Below are 11,273 nucleotides of genomic sequence, written 5' to 3'. Positions count from 1 at the left end.
TTGTTACTTACTAGTTGTGTGACTTCCCATAAGTTGCTTTGCCTTTCTGAGCCCCATGTTCTTCACCTGGAAGATGGGAATTACATCAGTATCAAGCCAATAGGTTTGCTCTGAGGATTAAATGAGGTTATGCACGTATGACACTTTACATGACGCCTGATATACATATGTGTTCAATAAATATTAGCTATTATTGGTATTCAAACATCAACGATTATAGATTAACTTAAATGGGGCTTTAAATATTGTAAATGTTCATAATACTTATATTCTTAGTGTTTATTTTTTTCTTAAAGACTGGCACCTGGGCTAACAACCGTTGCCAATCTTTTTTTTTTTTTCTGCTTTTTCTCCCCAAATCCCCCCAAGTACATAGTTGTATATCCCAGTCATGGGTCCCCCTAGCTGTGGCACGTGGGACACCGTCCCAGCATGGCTCAATGAGTGGTGCCACGTCCATGCCCAGGATCCGAACCGGCAAAACCCTGGACCGCCAAAGCAGAGCGCGCGAACTGAGGCACCCGGCCATGGGTGTGGCCTCTTCTCTTAGTATTTAATGAAATACATTGCTGTGTGGATTTATGTTCTCCTAAAACACCTACTCCCAAGTTAGCTGCTATAATCTCCTTTAGTGAACATATTTTTATGACAAAGTATTATCTAGAAATTAAAACCTTAGTTATAATATTAAAATACTTAGTGTATTACTCCATAATCTTTAAGAGATGATAAATCTGATGGAAAATTTTGAATTAGTGATTTATGATAGAATGGAAACTTACTCCTATCTCTTCTTACACATCATCTGTGGAATAAACTTGGTTATTGCTTTCAAAGGCAACCTGGAGGTGTGAGAATTTCCTCATTCAAGAGGTGTTTGCATACATTTCACATGTTTCTCTTTTCTTGTAGTTTATGATCACACTAGAAGACCTATGTGCTGAGATCTGTGTTATCTGAAATATCCTCCGCTCTTTAAATTTCTCTTCTCTTAAAAATACTGGAATTAATGTCACACACATTATTTACTAACAGCCTGACCCATTCCTGAATATGGTATGGAAAATAAATGAGATGGTATCTGTTTCTGGAAATTCAGACGTAAGCGAAGTACTAATGGAGTTAGGACTGATCAGATAAGGCAACGTAGCTAGCTGTCTGAGAAGCTGTGACTATGAGGTAAAGTCTGTTTACTACTACTACCACCACTACATCTTTCTTAGAAATAAATATATATGAGGTCTTCAAAGGGAAAAATTGAACCAGAACAAATAAATCTCATTAACAAAGCAGTCAATTCCCTTTATTTTTAAAATTTTATGTACACATATGAATGATCTGTATAATGTACATTCAATATAGAAAGCTTTATATATTTGATAATGTATAGAACATTTCACAATTACACTAATCTCTTACATAACATCTTGACATCCATTCTTCAATTTTTTTTGCACAAGCTCCTTTTTCATTCAATTTGGTAAAGCCAGCTATACATACCAATGTGTACTGTGAGCTCTCATAAGGTTAATGATTGAGGAGAGGATACCAGTGAAAGGTATGGGACAAAACCTAATAGTGTTCGACGGTGGAGGAGGACAGCCATGGAGACTCGATGCAGGAGAGGGAAATACCCTTCCCAGGAACAAGAGACTTAGCCCAATTTCTGTAGACTATAGTTCAACACCAGTCACACTAATTCAAAAAAACATTATAAAAACTAGGAAGAGAGTTTTGTCTTTTTGATTCACAGTCTTGTAAACAGATATAAAGGAATAATATGTGCTTACATACATCAAGAAAAAAAAATTCTTGTGTACCCATTTAGGTTGATCCACAGAGTGCTTTCTCATAACGTGATACAATTAGAATCACTGACTTTTTTCCTAAATAAAAATATATTTATAGAAAAATGAATAACACTGTCATGGAACCAGGAGAAAGGCAGTAAGAGTTTGCTTCAACGTATCAGCTGGAGGAATGTGGACGGGGCACTGGCCTTTCGTCGTTTATTGTCTCTCATGAACGTTTCAAGTCTGAAAGCCAACGTCACCTGCCTCATGATCTACGGGAGGCGGCAGGTTAGACATGACTGACGAGGACGTCCCTGCGGTAAGGTAGCCAGCAACTCCAGGTCCTGCAACAGAGAGAGGAAAGTACATACCTTCTAGACAACAGTCCTGTGAAAACACTGACCTTTATAAAAATGTCAGAACCTGGTCAAGGACCCCAACATAAGTAACTGATAATCTATTAGAATATCTAAACGTACAATTAAACTTTAACAAATAGCTACTCAGCACCATTTTCATGGTTTGCCTTTAATACATGACAAAGGTCAAAATTATTTCAAAACTTATGCTGGACAGTAACACTGGTGTGGAAATATGGAAAAATTTTCCCTTCTCACATGTGGGAAGTTCAATTTTTCGAAAAATCCTAGGCATGGAAGGAAACTTATTTATGTCAAATTAAAAAAAAAAAAACAAAAAAAACAAAACAAACAGGGAACAAACAGAAGAAATAAACTCTCTATTTGGTCAGCCCATCCAAAGTCATACGTGATCAAACTCTCAACAAAAACCACTTCTATCCACACTCAAGTTAACCTATTTTCATTTGGTGCAAAGAAATGCTATTGTAACAAGTGACACCAAATGAACAAGGGTTGCTAAACCAAGGTCTCTAAGAAAGAAAAGGTAGGCTCTGGACATCTGTCATAGAACAAAACAAGAATGCCACGGGAAAAGCTATCAATATTTTAGTTTTATATGTTTTCCTTGCTTCTAACAGTCTCTATTGCACGAAAATACTATATATGCCAGCATTTATCAAGCTGTGTCTTTCAAGCATATAATGACTTGAGTCCTCCAGTTTATCTCAAACATTGCAGAGACAGTCAATTACATCTCAGAACCACTGCACAAACTGTAGAGAGTACTTGCAAGAGACGCTGTAGCATAATACTGCATACTGAGCAATATTTTTAGCTGAAATTTAGGGAACATGGCAAACAGCTAAGGAACATCGAAGGGTTAAGACTAGAAAGGCAGTGGAAGCGGCATGCATTTAGCAAAATGGTTCTCTACCTGCTTCAGAGAGCTACACAGAAGTTAGCAAGCTGCCTGGCAGAGCGGATCTAAAGCCCGCTCCTGAGGTGAAGGGGGCTGCTGCCAGTTAGAAGGGAAGGAGACACACCTGAGGGGAGAAAAGAAATATAAGCAGCAAGGGAAGCTGTGAGGAAGTGCAAACAGCAGAGCAGTTTGATGAAGGCTAAGGCATAACAGGGACTGATGTAGGACACAAAGGGCACAATTCAGATTCACCTTGTTTTTCACCTTACAAGCATTTGTATCGAGGATGGGAAATGGTTCGTACTACTTGGCAGACAAAGTATCTAGCGTTGTGATTACATGACCAGAGACAACTCAGCCTGCGTGAGCTGTAGCATGCCACCCAGACCACCCAGGCACTCAGAACTTTGAAATTATAAAACTTAGAAAAAAGATTTTCACTTTTTAAGGCAGCGTGGGCCTGCAGCTATCAACCCCTGCCTTCCACCAATCAGGACACCGGGCCCTCCACAGACTGCTCAAAAAAGACAAAGCGGTTCAGAGCGATAGCACCACACTGTTACATCACTTCCCACCAACCTCTCACTCTTTGAAACCTTAGGCAGCAGCAAGATTACAAGGGAACTATCAAGCAGGTCTCACCAAAGACGTAACCCTTAAGAATAAACCCCTAACCACTCCAGACTGGTATAGTTCCTGAGCATTTCTAATTGTGGGCTCAACTTGGTTCGTATCACACAAGTAGATTATGAGACCCAATCATGAATGCTACATACAGAAAACAGGCTAAGGCTGCAGTTCTCAAACTGTGTGCTGAGGCACCCTGGGGCAAATTCACAGGGGCATGGCTGGATATTTTAAATTTGAGAAACACAGAGACATCTGTTGGACACCATACAAACAACTACTTTCAAGTTGTTTGGACATAACTACTTAATAAACTTAACTATTAGGTATTTCTTTTTGCCTTGGGGTAGATGGAAAAAAAATCACTAAGATATTAAAGGTATTGTGAACTGAGAAAGTTTGGGAACCTCTAGGCTAAATCTAAATTGTGAAATGATAAGCCTAGAAGGATCATCCAGAATAGACCAAATTCTAGCCCCACCATTTGCCTCTAAAATTTGGGAAAGACAAATCAATTTCTGGATATTTCTGTAAACCAAGTCTGAGACGCTGTCTCACTCACACCCCTCGCACTCCTTGAGGATACATCTGGTTTCCAGGGGCCAGAAGGTTAAGTCTGCTCATTAGGATGGGATATAGCAGTTGTGCTCTCCAGAGAAAAGTGAGAGGAAAGAGAAGGGGCTGCCAGAAATGGGGCATGTGGCAATACCGCGCAAGGCTGTCACTTAAGAGAAATGAGGAAAGATGGAAAGTTAACAAAGAATTCCACAAAACAGAATTGGCTGCCATGATGGAACAGTGGAAGGAGCATGGGCTTTGATGAAAATGAACATGAGATTCTCAGTGGGGAAAATAAAAAAAGGAAGCCCTGCCTTAGCAGTCAATGTCTTACAATAAACTGACATTGACCTTCGGGAATGTTTCCTAACATTGCTCACATTGTATAGTCTTGAGTGAGTATAACAAGAAAAAACAAAACTCTGCAAAGAACTAGTGACCTGGTTTGAGGAGAGGCCCAAGAACTGCACCCTCTCTCCCTTTAATGATCTTAGGAAGCCCAAGTAACTATCCCACATGCCTCTAATTAAATACATACATATATATAAAGTTCTTCTCTTCCACTTCCAGCTCCTAGAAGCATCTTTCACCTTGGCGTGCTTCTCTTCTTTTCCCTGTTGCTCCTTCTCTCTCTGATTTTCTAGGTGGTGTAATTTGAGAATTTTCACTGCTGAAATTGTTTGTATAGGGCCTTGAGCTAGCACCAAGCTCTTCTAGAATCTAAGAAATGGCTAAGCAACCCAAGGCCCTGGACAACGAGCAACTACAGCTAATCTGCATCATGGGTAAAATCCCACTGAGGCACTTTTAGATGAGGATTTATCATAAAAACAAAACAATATGCCAGGCCAGAGAGCCAGTCTCATCTGAGGCAGTCTCATCTTAACTTCTCAATACTGAGTAATCCTGCCTAGACATTTTAATTTTTATCCCAAATCCTGAACAAGTGACTGAATAACATTTACTCAGAAGTCAGGTAGAAGAAAATCATAAATGTATTTTCGGTCATTCTTGTCTTATTTTGAAACAGTAATTAACTTTCCTTTATCTTTCCCCATCTCCTAAACAAAATCCACTGACTTGCCAAACTCACCCAAAGGTACAGTTAGAAGAAAAGGCTGGTGATGCGTGTTCTCACAGTACCTTATTTGATTTGCCAATCAGTTACAGAGGGACTGGGTCAATCTGAATCTTTTCAAGATTGAGGCTAGAGTGGGATAAATTTAAAATTCCAATTCAACACAACGCTGTATACATTCCATGGAGTTCCACATAATGGGCTTTTATCATTATTAGAAGTGCCTGCCCCTTTTATCAAACACATGACACACAATATATCAATGGAAAAGCTCTAACACACACAAAATCATCTGTCAACCCACGCAATAAGTACACATCAATTCAAATGGCAGTACTTTAACTCTTCAAATAGTCCTTTCAAACAAGATAGACTAGAGCCGATGGGAAAATCTTAAATCTTCCTGAATAAAAACATCTCAACAAAAGAACATCCCAGATGGATGTGCTAAGAATTGTACAATTTCAGGGCCAACATGGCTCAGAGCTAGTCCAGACTGTCCCAAAGCGACGTGCCTGCAGGCTTCAGCAACAGCCTTCAGAATTGCCACAGTAACACCAGGGCCTTTCCAGGTTGGGATTTATACCATCTCCCCCTCGACTGGTTGTGTGGAACTTGCTGTCTCTTTCTGTCCCTTGAGCCGGCCCTAGGATGTGAAGAAATCTGAAGAAAATTTGTTGTTCCCTAACCCTCTTCCATCCGCTACGGCTCATCACGGCTGCTTCTCATACCTCATTCAAAAGCCACCACAGAGATTCACATAAAAGGAAAGGCACAGACAGGAACCTTTTTACTCCCTGCACTTTGTCTATAGTTATTAGGGGATCTGGATGGGGGTAAGGACCAAAATGATTTCTAAAGTCTAGGTCTCTAAAGATAAATCCCTCTCTCTCCTGTATTCTAAGCCCAGACCTTCTGGCCCACAGCCCGCTAGTAAGTCAGGACCACCTGCAGTCTTTTACTCCATCAAGTCAAGTCAACAAACGCTAAGTACAATGGAGAACACACAGAGTTAAAAGACGGCTTTGCAGCAAAGCTTATAATCTACATCTTACTATTCTTCAGGGTCAAATTTTAAATAAGTTTACTCTTTGCTAAAAAAAAATAAGGCAGATTTTCGAATCATAATATCCTATATATGAAATAATGAATGTAATGCGGTATTATGTAAACTTCTGGAAAAAGGGTCTAAATAGGAAAAGTTTTTAGTGTGCCTACAAGAACACACTTAGAAGCTACAGCTTTACCCCAAATTTAAGAGAGATATGGAATAGACTAAGACCATATTCTAGGTATGTCTCTCCACAGATATCTTAGCACATGGGATGGAAAAGTTAGCAGGGAAATCTACAGCACTCTGCTCATAATGTACACACACGACCAGCAGCCAAAGCACCACAGGTTTATAAATATTAGGGCTCTGTTTATAAATTTTAGTGAATTAATATTAAAGTACTCACAATGGGAAAAAACCAGTAGTGTCACGACCAAGTCTAAAATTAAAAGCAAGCAAAACTTTCTCCAAAGTCCCTATTTTTGAATATTCAAAATTTAGTCTTCACAATTTATAGATTTCTATACTAGCAGTCAGGATTATTAAAACAATTACACTGGTCTGAGAAACACTGTGTAGTAATTTTTTTCTTTCCATTTACCTAAATCATCTCTGGTTAGAGGAGTAAGCAGGGCTGACATTTTTTTATATACTATAATTCCAGGCAGACGATAAGAACCACCTCATATTCTTAAGGTGAATTTCAAACTGAAATTTTTATACCAGAGACAATATTTCATTTTCAGCACACAACAACAGAATACTGTGACTTTCTTTTTAAACAGAAACCAATATGAAAACAAGTATTCTAAAGTTATTAGGCAATTAGTATATCAAATGGACAATTGTCCTGAGCTTCAAAAGTGTATTATCTTTTGATTCCTAAGCAGTAAAACATCCTTTCCTTTATGGTACACATGTATCTCCTTCTCAAGAGAGGACAAACCCTAAGTATGTGGCAAAACTACAGACTAATCACTGGAAACTTAGAAGAAAAATATTTCACATGAGTATACATATTTGGAATGTCAAGCTGTTATTTTGAAAGAAATAGAATGACGCTATCATGTTTCTGATACCAGTATTTCTGAGTAGATATTTCTCCACTCTTTTTACATATTTACGATAAACATTTAAAACAGCCATGCTCCAAACATAACCTATGACACCATTAATGAATTGGATCAAAACAGCAGAGTCCATGTTTCAGTCAGCACACATTCAACACAAGAGCAATCCACACGCTCTTTAGGGCTAAAATCAGAGGTCTACTGCATGCCCACAGCACCTTCAAAACAGGTAGCTGGTAGCCTAAGAAAACCCTCTAAATGCTATTTTCAGTCTAGTCACGGCAAAAGGAAGGTCTCAGTGGCTTCTGCTGTATGTCTTAGGGTAACCAATTAGGTGTGGTTTACCTGTGAGGTATCCTGCTGTTTGGGACTCAGAAATAAACAAATCATGTTTCTGATCTTTGAAGGCACTCCAGACTGAAGAACGAGATAGGATTTCATTCACCTAGGGAAGTAAAGCAAACTCTTTGAACATAAACAAATTAAGGACTGGAGGCTGGAAGACAGAACTAAAGAGAAAAGGCAAACTTCCAAGGCCGAAGGAAGAAGACCAGCTGAGGAAAGATCAAAGAGGGAACAAGACCTAGCATTCATCAAACATTCTATACTAGGCACATCTCATTAAGCCAGACCCAAAGAAGTCCCTAAGTCAGTCTTCCCTCTAAACTTGGACTCTGTTATTTGAACCTGCAATTTACTGACTTGTACGTAATTCGGGGAGGAAGGTTTGCCTGTGATAGTAACAAGCGGCTGACTGTGTGGTGCGGGCTCATGAAGTATTCCTGAGAAAGGAGTTTGAGGAGGAGATGCTGCAAACTCAAGCTAAAACTTACAGTAGTCTTTCAAATTATGGGTTATGACCCGTTAGAAATTTATGAACTTGATTAAGAAGGTTGTGATTAACATGCTTGAGAAAATAAAACAGGCGACTATAGAAAGCATCAGAGTATGACAGCTAAAATGGCTAAGTATTATTCTGTGATACATACATACATACATAAGTATAAACAACGTGTGTGTAAATGTGCACTGGGCTAAGATGAAAGACATATTTCCTTCTAAGTGACACAGAAAAAAGTTTAGGAAATTGCACTTTAGAGGATATCTTTCACACATCAATGTTCAAATATTTATTGTGCACCTTGTATGTGGCATGCACAGTGGACACACAGATGTGAAAGACAGTCTCTGTCTCTGAAGTACTGACAGTCTAGTAGGGGAGACAGACAGTGCCAGATAATTTACTGGTAAGCACTAAAGCAGAGAGACACACGGGGGCCATGAGAGCCCTAGAGACTCCCTGCCCGACCCTTGGAAAGAAGCAATGGTGAAGTGATCAGTTGTGAAGGTGGTGGAGAGTCCCTATTTTGGACACTATCACTCCTCCTTCCTCCTCTTGGGAGTGGAAGGTGGGTGTCAGGGTTACTGGGCTAATTTCATCAACTGGAATCCTGAAGCAGGTCAACGGGAAGACAACTGCCTGCACGTGATATACAGGAATGCCTATGCTTGGCATTCAGAACACTCATAATCAAAGCCCCCAATTTACGTATTAAACACACAGTTAATGACTGCAGCAACACATGCCGTCTCTCTTCTTTCATGTCACTTTGTTCAAACGATGATACTGACGAAATGAACACTGGCATAAAAAATGTTTCTTTACTTGGAACATATGCACACAGTGGATTCACCAAAGGAAAGCTTTAAGTCAATTTAAAACTATAAAAAGAGATTAGGAGGTAGGAACAATCCAAATGGAATATACATACAATGGAATATTATTCAGCCCTAAAAATGAATGAAGTATCGATATATGGTACAACATGGATGAACCTCAAAAACATGCTAAATGACAGAAGCCAGACACAAAAGATTACATATTGTATGATTCCATTTATATGAAATTTCCAGAATAGGTGAATTCATAGAGAATGGTGGGTGCCAGAGGCTGGGCGGGGAAGGGTTGAGTAACTGCTTAATGAGTAGAGAGTTTCCTTTTGGGAACCGGATAAGGTGGTGATTATACAACATTGTTAATGCACTAAATACCCATTAATTGTTCACTTTAAAATGGTTAATTTTATGCTAAGGTAAATTTCACCTCAATTAGAAAAAAAGAGAGAAAGCATTAGTAGATAAGGCTATACATTAACACTCAATGAGGAACTCTTCAGAAGCAACATTAAGAATAAAACAAAAGAGGAAATTAAATTACTGAAATGGCTTGAAGTCAGCATATGCATGCGGCGGAAACACAATATATATCTAAGTCACAACAAAAAGGAAACCAACACTGTATAAGTGCTAATACAGAAAGGAAATGAAACTAAAATGATGTTCTGTATCTTTCAAAATGGCATTATGTGATGGTTAATGAATGTGGTTATCACTATCCAACAACTCCTAGAACTGAAAGTTAACCTTAACCAGCATTAAAAACTCAATATTCTTCTATGCTGAAGAATTTTGGCATTTTTCTTCCTGAAATGTACAACGTGCTATCACTATCATGGGTGACTATTTGAGTATCTAGTTTGTGTTCTTTCACCGGCTATGAGGCAGCTATGCTAGTCCATCCTTGGTCTCGGGATCTGCTCCAGTTATAGCCGAGAGCAGCACATCTGTAAATGGAACCCGAGCAGAGGTGTGTGGATTGTACATGGCCAGGACTCTTGGCTTTGAGGATGCCTGTAATTGGCAGATCCAAGCCGCCTCTGTGCAGGCTCACCTGTTCTCCATGCTGCAGGCTTCGAGTCATGGCCTTGAGAGCTTTAACAATCTGAGCCTTAGTGGCTGCTGGGCTGTCCAGATGTTCAAGGCCAATGCCTTCAAGTAACTTTAAGAGGTATGGGACCAAATCTGCTTTCAGGGCCTAGAAGAGAATATTAAGCATATATATATGCTGAAAAAAAAGTAACAATCCACTGAAGAAATAATTTTTTAACCCACTTTATTTTAATGCCAAATGCAGATTTTTTTTGTGTCTAATAAAACGGCATTCTTTAATGAGATTTTATTCTGTGCCATCAACTTTTCTAAATGCTACACATTGATTATTTTATTTAATCCAACACCTAACAATGTAGGCACAATATTACTGATAGAAAAATCAAGGCATGGAGGGTGAAACATTTAACAGTCAGAGCTGGGCAGCGATGCAATCTCTGTCTTGACTGACGAAGCGTAGACTGAGCTTTTAGCCACCACACTGGGCTCCCTCCTCTAATGACATTATACTATTTGGCAACAATATCTGATGTATCCTAATATTTTTTTCACATTATCTTAAATCAACCCTTGCATTCACCATATATTTCCTATCAGCCTAATAAAGGCTAAATAATACTCTAGTATGATACAATTTTCACTGCCCACTCTGAAACTCAAAGGGGTAGAAGTAACTAACATTTAGTGAGGGTACTTCTTTTTATAGATATTATTCTCATAACAACCCTGTGAGGTAGTCATAACTTTATCTTATAGATGACAAATCTGAGCACTGCAAGGTTACGTATCACACCTGAGGTCACAGAGCCACCAAGTGGTGGAACTAGTTTATGTTCTTTCCAATCCTCAAGCCAATCCTAAGTTTGAACCTCAGAGCAACCAATTATCTCCTTGAGATGTACCCAACACTTATCTGCCTAAATGAGGGGTGGGGTTTGGGTGGGTGCAGGTTGGGGGGTGAGGAGAGATGTGAGAGGAAAAGGGGCTGGGAGAAAAAGGAGGGCCAGATAATAGAAATGCAGGGCCTTGTATTTAGGCTAAGGATGTCAGATGTCACTTCGTCATCTGGCAGGTAATAGGAA

The 11,273-nt window shown here is 39.2% G+C and overlaps 1 protein-coding gene across 2 annotated transcripts in view; it reads right to left on the bottom strand.

The window, feature by feature from the left end:
- Positions 1-1,276: 1,276 nt before the first annotated feature.
- The window catches only part of DNAJC13 (DnaJ heat shock protein family (Hsp40) member C13), a 110,204-nt gene continuing 100,207 nt past the window's right edge, over positions 1,277-11,273 (bottom strand). For both annotated transcript variants that reach the window (XM_014858002.3, XM_014858003.3), the window contains 3 exons: positions 10,193-10,336; positions 7,807-7,906; positions 1,277-2,137 (listed from right to left, as the gene is read on the bottom strand). In XM_014858002.3, coding sequence (XP_014713488.2) covers positions 2,031-2,137; positions 7,807-7,906; positions 10,193-10,336 — 351 coding nt within the window. In that variant the 3' untranslated portion in view covers positions 1,277-2,030. The remainder of the gene's footprint in view (positions 2,138-7,806; positions 7,907-10,192; positions 10,337-11,273) is intronic.

The sequence above is a fragment of the Equus asinus genome, chromosome 21 (assembly GCF_041296235.1).
Source record: "Equus asinus isolate D_3611 breed Donkey chromosome 21, EquAss-T2T_v2, whole genome shotgun sequence".
NCBI lineage: Eukaryota > Metazoa > Chordata > Mammalia > Perissodactyla > Equidae > Equus > Equus asinus.
This window is presented reverse-complemented; position numbering and strand designations above follow the sequence as displayed.